Here is a 12,021-nt window from a genome sequence, read left to right on the forward strand (position 1 = left end):
TTGGTTAAAATAGTCTGTGGTAGTAGGAGGCTTAAACTGTACTTAAGTATTAATTTTTTTCATCATTTTTGTGCATATGTTCCTCCTTCAGCTTGCCCAAAATGTGATTGAACTCAATAGCCAGTTGCAACAGAAAGACAAAGAGATCCATGCAAATGAAGCAAAGTAAGTGGCAACCAGCAAGCATTTGGAGATACTCCCTTGACCTTGATCAGATTCTGAAGTTTTTCTGACGTATTTTGGATTGTAAGTACCAGGGTGCCATATAAGCATTGCACGTGAGACACATAAGCCTGAATTTTGTCATCTAATAGCATCTGTGCATTACCCAGTGAGGCCTGCTGTAAAATTAGAGGTCAGGAGCCGGAAAACTGACTGATTCAGTTGTCCTCTTTTGGTTTGGATGTTAAGACTAGTCACGTCTAAGAATTGATAACTTGGCAGAGAGAGATTTGGCCACTGACAGAATTAACTATTGAAATATTGAAGGAGGTGCAAAAGAGCATCTAGTCCTCGGATCTCTCGGCTTTGACATATCCTAGAGTAGCACAATGAGCTTTTTGAATTTACTGGAGGTGGGTTTTGGGGTTGGCAGTGACTATTGAATTAATTAAAGAAGGTGGGGTGGCTCTTATGATCAAAAACTTGCCTATGTGCCTACTGTCTTCTTTAAAACCTTTGCATTGCCACCTTGAGAGCTTTATCTCTGCCCAGCCTGTATGTATTTTGTTTAAGGATGATGGACTATGAGAAGCAAATACAACAACTGAGTGATGATTGCCAGGAGCTGAGAAACAAGCTCCAGGAGCTGGAGCAAGCCAACCAGACCCTGAAGGATGAATATGATGCCCTCCAGATCACCTTCACCGCTCTTGAAGAGAAGCTGCGGAAAACCTCTGATGAAAATCGGGAACTAATCTCACGGTGGATGGCCGAGAAAGCACAGGAGGCTAATCGGTTGAATGCCGAAAATGAGAAGGATACTTGGTATGGCTTTGTCTGTTAAAGATTTTGTGTAGATGGTAAATGTCATTTCATTAGTATGAGCCACTGCTAATAGTTAACACAGGCTGGCATTTTTAATTGATTTGTTCTCTGCTTATTGGCAGTACTTACACTATTGTAGTACGGCTCGATTCACCCAAGTACGGACAAATTCAGCATGTTTAAGGGCCAGTTTTATAGTGTGGACTAGTCACCTGTTGGCCAGATGAGGTTGAATGACTGGCATCTCTCTGGAATATCAGTTTTTTTTTCTGATAACTTCCATGACACTGTTTTTCTGGGGCCAGTGCACTGAGTTCGCCCATACATCTCATCACTTGGTTCAGTGTGATGTACTTTTGTATTACGGTAGAGTGCATATAACAAGAGTATGAGAAGTTGAAGCAGGAGTAGGTTGTTCAGCTCCTTAAACCTGTTCAGCCAAACAATATGATTATTGCTGATCTGACACTGTTCATCCATTTCTCCTGCTCTTTCCCTATAACCCTTGATTCCATTACTGATTAAGAATCTTACTAATATGAGCCTTAAATATACTCATGGATTCTGTCCCCACAGCAAGGAGTTCAGTCCCCTGAGAGAAGAAATTCCTCCTTGTATCAGTCTAAAATTGGTGCCCCTTAATCTGAGAATACGCCCTCTGAGAGACTCCCATGAAGGAGAGCATTCTTTCAGCGTTTACCCTGTCAAACTACTTAAACTTCCTATATGTTTGGATTAGATCACTTCTCATTCTTCTGAATAAGGTAAAGTCCTAACCTGTTCAACTATTGCTCATCATTGAATCGCTCCATACAGGGATCATCCTGGTGGACTGAATTCCCTTAAATAAGGGGACCAAAACTGCTCTCAGTACTCCAGATATGCTCTCACCAGCACCTTGTTCAGTTGGAGTAAGACTTCCCTACTCTTATACTCCAACCCCTTTTTGAAGTAAGGGCCAACATTCCTTTAGCCCTCCTGATTCTCTGATGCATGTGTTCTAGCTTTCTGTGTTTTGAGCACAAGTCCCTTTGAGTTACAGCTTTTACTTCATTTCTTTTAAGCCTAAAAAGTTCAGAATGGTGCTAGATTACCTTGACTACTATAAAATTAACTGGGACTTTTGGAATTGGTTTATATCGGGCTTCCATGCTGCTAGGAAACAACAAATATCTTGTTATCTGTAAATTGAAGCAGTGTCACATTCCCATGTCATGGAATACCATATAGGAATTCTGCATATTTAATCGGTTAGTTTTGCTGTGTAGATTAATGTTTTGTTTTGTATGTGAGCATCAAGTTTTTCAGTTTGTGTGTTGATGTTAAATGCTGTGTACCAGTGCACCAAGGGACTGTCGTATTGCCTTTCATTATTCTCTCAATTCTGCTGCTTTTGAGATAAGGGACCCAGCGTGTTAAGAATGGGGAGAAAAAACTGATAAAGGACATACAAGAACAGAAAACCCATTTTGGATATCAGATGTTTGAATTATGAAATATTAATGAATGAATAACCTCTGAAGGACCTACCTTGCAATGCAGAGGGAAGGCTGACAGTTTGCAGTTATTGAGAATTGCTTCTGTGCTAACCTTTGCAAGTAATTATTTGAACTGAGTTCTGTGCTATATCTGAGATTGCAAGGAGAAATTAGTTTGACGTTTCTCTTCCCTGCTGCTCAAAAGAATATTTGAACTGGCTTGGTTATAGAGGGGCTAGTTGTATGACCTATTTCATCCACATCCTATGTTATTTACAAGGAGCTTCTTTAGAGCTAAAATCAATGGGGCAGATGTGGCATGGGATTCTAATATAAGAATTATCAGGTGAAACCTTCATTTGCTTTAGTGTCAACTAAGTACTTGGTTTGGCTTTCTTATTGAGAACTTAGATTAAATTGAGTAATGTATCTTTTCCATTTAGTTGTCAAACACTTTGTTAAATTTTGACCCGCTGGCCAGGCTATTAACCTTACCTTGAAGTTTTGTTGAAAGTGGATGCTACTTTAAAGTTGACAACTGTGTGTTTGGCTCAGATAGACATGAAGAAAACAAGTGACAAACTTTGTTTTCATCTGGGCCTTTTTCACTTCTCAGGAGACGGCAGGCAAAGCTGAAAAAGGATCTTGCAGAGGCTGCTAAAGAACCATTGAATATTGATCCGTGAGTTCCTTCTATTGCAGTAAGTCGTTTTTAATGCATGAGCGCTCCGTCTCATGCAATGTGTTTCTCCTAAGTTATGCAGTAATCCAGAAGTGTGCCAAACAGGCACAAAGCAGCTGTATTCCTCTGGATCTGTGTTTGTACAGAACTGTGCAGCCAACTTCGGAGTGAAGTGCACTTCTGCTGCTCTGCAGGGTCAGTTGTACATGTCTGTAGCAGAGTGGAGTGAATATTGTATGCTTTCTTCCTGTTCTCTGCCTCTCCTAGAGATGATGATATAGAGGTGCTGGGTGAAGAAGGACCTGATGCTTCTGGAGAAACGTCACCGGTGCGAGCAACACACAGGACCTCGAGGTGGGAGCGTTTTCTCTGAGAAATAATTCAGATAATTATCATACAGTAAAATAATTTGGTTTAAATTTGCAACAGATTATTTTCTTTAATTTTGATTGCTTTGGATTGAATGTGCTAATCAGTGTAGCTTTGACTAAAGCTAACACATGGAGGGTATCAGATTCACACATTATCTTTAAGTCAACTGATACATGTCCAGATATCAGCATGAGAATATTAATTGGAGTTCCTGATCACGAACTGGTGACCCACTTCTGAAAGAGTATCTGCATGATTCACAGGTGACGGTACAATTGTGTTTCAGGCAGCACTGCACTCATTCTGACTGGACTCATACATTTGGATTGGTCACCAGAGCAGGGCCAGCAAAAAATGTCTTGGGGAGAAAAAATTGATTGAAGCAGCACACTCTTAAATTAATTCATACTCATATTGAAGAATGTCTGCTGACACTCCAGAAGTGTGCTGAGTAAACATAGAAATCATACTTGCTTGGTGTCCCTGATGTTAATGCCTGTGACATCACACTATACCATTTGCTCCTATTTATTGTGGTTATTTGGATGCCAACTATATATATTTTTTCAACTATCATTGTGTTCCACAAAGTGTGTATGCATAGAACTTTCTGTTAGGAGTGTCAGGAAATACAGCTTTTTATGTTGAAGGTGTGTGATGTAACAACATGTTATCAGATGTCACTATTAGATTAGATTACTTACAATGTGGAAACAGGCCCTTCGGCCCAACAAGTCCACGCCGATCCTCCGAAGAGCAACCCACCCAGACCCATTCCCCAACATTTACCCCTTCACCTAACACTATGGGCCAATTCACCTAACCATTCTCCATGTGAAATGCTGTTCAGAATGATTGGAAAGGCACAATCTGCAGCTGAACTAATGGCTGCTTATCATGATTCCAGGGAACAGAATATAAAATTTTCCTTATCACTTTAGGATCAGTTCATTTCTTTTTTTAAAAAATTAGTAATGTTTTTGATGACATTGGAGTATTTTCAGGTGTCCTTGCTTGAATGGTGGAAGGAGAACTTTCAGGAATATAAAATAAAAATTCAACAAAAGTCTCCCATTGGCATGGATAAGCTCTGTCTACTGATTCATTGCAATTAATATAATAATTAATATAATAAGATTTAATAGATAGTAATTATTTTGTTGTTAAATCTCTAAATAATCTTGAGAAATACAATTACTGCTCCCTTTTCAACCGCACGATATCCAGCGAATCAGACTTTTTCTGAGAACTGAAGTTTCTAGTGCTTTCAATTTAGACAGAAATTGTGCATTGAAATTGTTCAGCAGTAACGATGGTTTTACTAATGAAAATCTGTTTACTGAGGGGGACAAGTTAGTCTGAAAGCATCTCAAATTTCGTGGATCTACTCTACATTTTTGCAGTTTCCAATATTCCTATGTTTTCTGAGCTGTACCAAGACACATTGGGTAAATGAACTAATTTCATTCCAATCAGAGGTATCCGTTTAAGGGTGCATCTGGTCAAGCCAAAATAAAGAACTGCAGATGCTGGAAATCTGAAACAAAGAACAGAAATTGCAGGAGAAACTCAGGTCTGGCAGTCTCTGTGGAGAGAAAGCAGGGACCTGATACGTTGACTCTACTTTCTGTCCACAGATGGTGACCAGACCAGCTGGGTTTCTCCAGCAATTTCTGTCTTTGTCTGGCCAGACCATCCTGGTCTGTGCTGAAGGGAGCTGCTGTTAATTGCAATCACATTTGGAATTCTTCTGTTATCCTTGCTCTGCAAGATTGGGAAATGAAGGAAAGCTCCAGTGCCCATATCCCTTTGCCTCCCTAGAATCCTTACCTGGATCAACCGAGGTTAAGGTCAAGCTCTACCGTGATGTCCTCTGCAGATGAATGGCTCACTGTTACATTTGCCGTGCCTGGAAAGTGTTTGCTAGAATCAAATGTTGATCGATCATGTGTACCTGAATTTTCAGTACCATAGACATCAAAGCTCTTTGCCAACATTGCAGTCTGCTATAGTGGCCCATCACATACATGGCCCAGACCCAGGTATAAAATGGTAAGGTTCTGCTTTAAATTTAGCCCAGGGACACGTCTCAAAGAATGAATTAAGGGTCACTGAGACATAGTGAGGGCAGTGTCCTTGTGTTAACATTTTGAGAGGTTTTTTTTAAGATTAGATTAGACTAGATTCCCTACACTGTGGATACAGACCCTTCGGCCCAACAAGTCCACACCGACCCTCCAAAGAGCAACCCACCCAGACCCATTCCCCTACATTTACCCCTGACTAATCCATCTAATACTATGGGCAATTTAGCATGGCCAGTTCACCTAACCTGCACATCTTGAGTTTGCTGGGAAGGCCTTCTGGTGCAGAGGTCCCTGACGGTCATCCACCATTGGTGTATTTTCTTGCTTAGTAACAACATGTTGTGAAAAAGTGTCTGGGTGCTCTCCACATTCCTCCCCACCCTGGTAACAGGTCTTTGGTGTTTCCTCCCATCAGCATTCACCACCTAGTTCTCTTCTGAAGATAACATGCCTCGACCAATTCTAGCCCACCTAAAGTACAGTGTTGATTGACATACCCTATGTGAAATGTGCTTTTGCTATCGCAATATGGGTATTTGGAAGCATTTGGCTGACGTCTTGATCCAAGATTTTAGATGACAAATAGAAACTAAACTGTTCCACCCTGTCCCAGAGTGTAAAAGGACATTGTCTGACCCACAGTACCACCCAGAGGGTAACTTTCATCCGTTTCTACTGCTTATGATAGACATGCCCCTGTGTCAGTAATGAATGTATGTGGGATCAACCTTGACTCTACCCCTAAAATGCTTAAGAAATAATCATCGGATGATGCTTACAAACAGTCCTACATGTGAAGAACTGCCACTTGGTTGAGTTTCTAGGAGCGTGTGGGAAACGTGGCTCAGCCAGGAAGAGTTGATATGGAAGGTAGGGAAGGAAAGCCAAGGACGTTTAGGATGTTTGTGTGCGTGAGTGCATTTGCGTGTGCTGAGAGAGCTCATTTGTGCCTCATGGTCTTTGGGGAATGTTGGGAGGGAGGTGAAGGTGTATGATCTCAGCCAGGAAGGTGAGTGGGCATTAATTCAACTGCACTGCTCACATTTCTTTCTGTTCTTTGCAGAAGGACTTCGCAGACAGCTGGCCTCTTGGATTCTATCAGTAATATCTTTGGGTAGGTTAGGAACATCCTCTCATGTTTTCTTTTTCAATGTTTGATCAAGATCTAATGTGATCAAAACCTATTTTTAATCAGATGGTAATTTATCTGTCATTCTCTTACAAAAGCACATGCCTCTGCCCATGCTATTTTGGTACTACCCTCCTTTTACATGGAATTGTTCCTAAGGATGATGCTCAGCTGGTTAGCCTTTTGCTCATGAAACTGTGTTTCTGCTTTTCATCTCTGTGCTGCAGTAAGCCCCAGGTTAATCCGTAGAACTGAAAACACACCGCACTGAGAATTGGAGATGCCTTGTCGAAATTAAGTTAGCAATTATATCAGTAAAACATATTCGACAGCCAGTACATATTTTGTAGTAGCTTCTGTTTTATCTAAAAAAAACTTCTTCAAACGCTACTTCTGTCTGCTCTTTCAAATCGGTGTTCTGTCTTGTGAATCTACCAAAGGCAACATCCCGAACATGAGTCCCAAGTCCTCACTCTAAACTGGTATTTGCCCCTCCTCTGCCTCGGTCATTTTTTCTCTTCTCCGCCTTATAAGGTGCAGCGCTCGAGACACCGTTTGCTCTCCATTACTTAAGTACAAGCAGCCAAGTTTCATTTGTGACCCTCTGCAATGAGTGACAGCAGATGATTTCAGTAAACAACTACATTAAGTTCAGCCTCCCCTGCAGGAGTCAAAGAACAATGCAGCAAAGGATCGGACCCTTTTGTGAACTTAGCCTTCATCGACACATGGGCACCATTCTAAACTAAAATCCTTTTTGCCTGTACGCGGTCTGTATCCCTCTATTCCCTGCCTGATCATGTATCTGTCAAAATGCATTTTAAGCATTGCTATTGTATCCACTTCTACCACCACCTCTGGCAGCACATTCCAGGCACTTAGCACCCTCTGGATAAAAAAACTTGCCTCTTGCATCTGCTTTAAATTTCCCCCTTTCTCCTTACTACTATGTCCAGTTGTAATTGACATTCTTACCCTGGGAAAAAGATTCTGATTTTCCATTCTATCCATGCCTCTTATAATTTTATAAACTTCTATCAGGTTGCCCCTCAGTCTCTGATATCCATGTGAAAACAAACTGAGGTTTTCCAGTCTGTCCTCATACCTAATACCCTCCAAACTAGGCAACATCCTGGTAAATGTTTTTTGTACTTTCTCCAAAGCCTTTGCATCTTTATAGTAGTCTGGTGACCAGGACTGTATGCAGGATCCCAAATGTGGCTTTACTAAAGTTCTATACAGCTGTAACATGATTTGCCAATTTTTAATACTGTGTGCCCTGATCGATGAAGGCAAGTATTCTATATGTTCCCTTATCCATCTTATCCACTTATGTGGCCACTTTCAGGGAACTTTGGACCTGTCCGCTTAATCCCTGTATGTCAATGTGTCTAAAGGTTCTGTGATTTACTACATACGTCATTTCTGCATTAGATCTTCCAAAATGTATTATCCTGCATTTGTCCAGATTAAATTCTATCTGCCTTTTCCTGCCTATCTATATCCTGCTGTATCCTCTGGCAATCCTCCTCACTATCTACAGCTCCCCAACCTTTGTGTCATCCATAAACTTATAATTCAGACCACCCTTATTCTCTTCCAAATCATTTAAAGAATTTACAAACAACAGGGGTCCCACTACTACTCCCAGATCTCCAGTTGGAAGAACACCCTTCCATTGTGGCACTCTCTTCCATGATGAAGCCAGTTCTGTAGTTTACCAGCTCACTGTGGATCCCATGTGATCCCATCTGATATCTTCTGTATCAGCCTAACATGTGGGACCTTGCTGAAATCCATGTCGACAACATGTCCCACTGCCCTCATCAATAATCTTTGTCACTCCCTCAAAAAACTCAATCAAGTTTGTGAGATACACTCAGTCATGCTGCCTGCCGCTAATAAGTTCATACTTTTCCAAATGTGAATAAATTCTGAACCTAAGAATCTTCTCCAATAATTTCCCTACCACTGACGTAAGGCTCACCAGCCTGTAATTTACGGGTTATCTTAAATGAAGGAACAATACTGGTTATTTTCCAGTACTCTGGGACCTCTTCTGTGACTAAAGAGAATACAAAGTTTTCGTACAAGGTTCCTGCAATTGCCTTCCTTGCCTTCCTCAGCATTTTGGAATGGATTCCATCAGATCCTGGAAACTTGTCTGCCTCAATGCTTTTCTAAACACTCAACACCCCCACCATTTTTACATTGACATTCTGCAGAATATCAACATACCCCTCTTCTGACTCAATATCCACCATGTCCTTCTCCTTTGTGAATACCAATGTAAAGTATTTGTTAAGAATCTCACCCACATCCTGTGGCTCCATGTGTAAATTCCCTCCTTTGTTCTTGCGTGGATGTACCCTTTCCCTTAATAGCCTCTTGCTCTTTATATACATATGAAAAGCTTTTGGGATTTCCTTAATCCTGTATACCAAGGTCGCTTCATGACCTCTTTCAGCCCTCCTAACTCCTTGTTTACGTTCTTTCCTACTTTCTTTACATTCCTCAAAGATCTATCTGTAGTTTCCTAAACCTTATTATGTCTCCTTTTCCTTTCCAACAAAGCTTACAATTTTTCTTGCTATCCTTATCCTTCATTTGCACAAGAATGTACTGGTCCTGATTCTAATAAACTGGCCTTTAAAAGATACCCATGTGATAGATATGGATTTATTTCAAGCACCTGTCGGAGTGGACTCGATGGGCCGAATGGCCTTACTTCCATTCCTATGTCTTATGGTCTTATATTCCCCAGTTCCTGCTTAATGTCGACCCCCAATTTAGGACTTTCACCTGAGGACTATACTTATCCTTATTCAAACATAACTTAAAATTTGCAGAATTATCCCATGAGTGAATAAAAACACAGGTCTTTATCTGAAAGCTCCCACTGCTGCTTATCCCCAGGTTCACTCTGCTCTGCTCCTGTCACCACTCGAGTGTAGTCATTCACTCGTGATCAGAAGAAACTCAAACTATGTGAGGTTCTCTTAGCACCCAAGACCAGTTGTTGCCGTTGGTGATATAAGCTAATGCTGCACAGACTGACCATAGAGCTGGGCTTTCTAGTCTATATGATTGAGACCTGCATTTGTCCATCTCATGATTTCTTCATTTGATCCATTATTGTAGATCAGCTAATGTATCTTGCTTCTCTACTCACTCACTGCACCGTCCAAGATATAAATACATATGTTGTTCTAAGTGAACATTGTCCCTTGGTTATTTTTCACCATCTGCAGATGGAGTAAATGAGAGACTCTTTGTTTGCTACCTTTAGAAAACGTTCGCCCACATTGCATGGGACTGTGACTGATTGCCCCAATGTGCGCACGGGGCCATGCAACGAGATGCGACTTCCCACCACGGCGCTGCACGTATTTGTAAGTATTTGAACAAATAAATAAAAGGACCTGCTATTCAACTTAAATGCAGTAGGATGGGAGGAGGCTCCGTGGGACCTAAGTTGAGCTTACAACCTAGTAGGTGTGAAGGGAACAAATTACTGCAGATGCTGGAATGTGTACTGAAAACCAAATGCTGGGAATCATAGCGGTTCAGACAGCATCCATGGAGAGCGAGGAAGCTAACGTTTCAAATTTAAATGACTTGTCATCAGACATGAAGTGTGGAAGGAGCAATACTTATGCAATGGTGAGTGATTGGAGTGTTGGGGGAGGAAGGATGTTGATTGTGTAGATTAAGTGATCAGAATAAGAGACTGGCAGAACAATGGTGTGATTAACTTCCAAACTGGAAAGAACAGACAGTCCCACTGGGTTGGGGAAGGAGAGAGAGAGAGAATGTAATAAGTAAAGCTAAAAGAAAGGGAAGGAATGGGACTCGGTTCACAACCTGAAAGTATTGAACTCAATATTAAATCAAGACGGTTGTAAAATGCCTAGTGTGATGGAGTAAATGAGAGACTCTTTGTTTGCTACCTTTAGAAAACGTTCGCCCACATTGTAAAATGCCTGCCTAGATGTTGTTCCTCCTATTTTAGTGTTGGAAACACTGCATTCTGTTTCATCTACCAGTTTTTACTTGTCTCTGCTTAGAATTTTGCTGAATCATGGCATGTGAGTAATTTTCCTTCTGTTGGACTGAGTTCCCGATCAGTGCTGGTACTGCAGATTTGTTGAAATAGGACCATGCTGTTAACTCGGACTGTTTGAGAGTTCTGTTTAACAGGAAAGCATAGGAATAACACGGCCATTACAATCCATCTGGCTGGTTCCAATCTCGCAAGAAACGTGCTGTACAACATCTTTCATCTGACTGAGATGACAAATCTATCCATTGCTTTTAATTGAGCTAAAGTATTAAGTTGGAAAGCCAAAATAAAATCCTGGTGTAGTAAAATGGCAAAGAATAGCTTGTGCCAAAGCAGCATTTTATCATATCTGTCAGCAATGTCGCACGGTGCTTCTCTAAGTGTCATCATTGTCCGATAAACTAGAACAGGATTGTTCTCACATTTATTAGCTGCTGTTTAATGTTTATGGTTTGGAAGAAAGTTTTTTTTCAGAACATTCTTGGGGAGGCTGAGAGCTTTTTTCAGACTCTTGTTATACACAACATATTCGAACAATCAAGCATCACAAACTGCATAACCTTTTTTTAATCAATGTTACACTATTAATGATTCGTTTGACGGTTGGGCATGTCTTTAAAAAGTAAGCAGTCGAAATGTTGATGTAATCGCATTATGACTGAAATTCAGAAGAAAGATCCTGATTTATTCCATTACTTAAGCAAAAATACTGTAATTTCACTCTCCTAGCATTCAGCTGACAAATGATATCACTGCTTTATCCAGGAGTCTTTTGTACATATTGATATAAATTCTGAATATACTTCCCAATCGTTTCATCTTTTGCTGCTAATTTGACTGTCATGGTTGACTTTGATATTAATTTGCAGGTTGACTTTGTCTGTACAATTTAGGATCTTTATTCAGGCCTCTTTCCTGCCTTACCAGTGAATATAAAGGGGAGCAGTTTTATGGCTCTTGATACCACCACCAAAGTTTGCATATGCTCATTGTAATTTGATTATTGTTCTGGTGCATTTTCAGTCTGGTGCTTTGCTGAGTTGTAAATCAGTATTGAGTTCAGTGATGTTGAATATATGGTTTGATTTGACATATTTCATCCTGTGTCCATAACAGGTGTCTAAACCAAACTACTGTCAGTGGACTGTTAGATAATGTGGGGCTACCTGTAATACATGACTCGATTTGGAAATGCCGGTGTTGGACTGGGGTGTACAAAGTTA

The 12,021-nt window shown here is 40.7% G+C and overlaps 1 protein-coding gene across 3 annotated transcripts in view; it reads left to right on the forward strand.

Moving 5' to 3' along the window:
* The window catches only part of atg16l1 (autophagy related 16 like 1), a 46,907-nt gene that overhangs the window by 16,321 nt on the left and 18,565 nt on the right, over nucleotides 1–12,021 (forward strand). For all 3 annotated transcript variants that reach the window (XM_043701876.2, XM_043701879.2, XM_043701880.2), the window contains exons 4-9: nucleotides 92–165; nucleotides 736–987; nucleotides 3,082–3,147; nucleotides 3,415–3,501; nucleotides 6,670–6,720; nucleotides 10,025–10,127. In XM_043701876.2, coding sequence (XP_043557811.1) covers nucleotides 92–165; nucleotides 736–987; nucleotides 3,082–3,147; nucleotides 3,415–3,501; nucleotides 6,670–6,720; nucleotides 10,025–10,127 — 633 coding nt within the window. The remainder of the gene's footprint in view (nucleotides 1–91; nucleotides 166–735; nucleotides 988–3,081; nucleotides 3,148–3,414; nucleotides 3,502–6,669; nucleotides 6,721–10,024; nucleotides 10,128–12,021) is intronic.

The sequence above is a fragment of the Chiloscyllium plagiosum genome, unplaced genomic scaffold, assembly GCF_037043375.1.
Source record: "Chiloscyllium plagiosum isolate Xiang-an unplaced genomic scaffold, Cpla_swu_hap1 HiC_scaffold_13, whole genome shotgun sequence".
NCBI lineage: Eukaryota > Metazoa > Chordata > Chondrichthyes > Orectolobiformes > Hemiscylliidae > Chiloscyllium > Chiloscyllium plagiosum.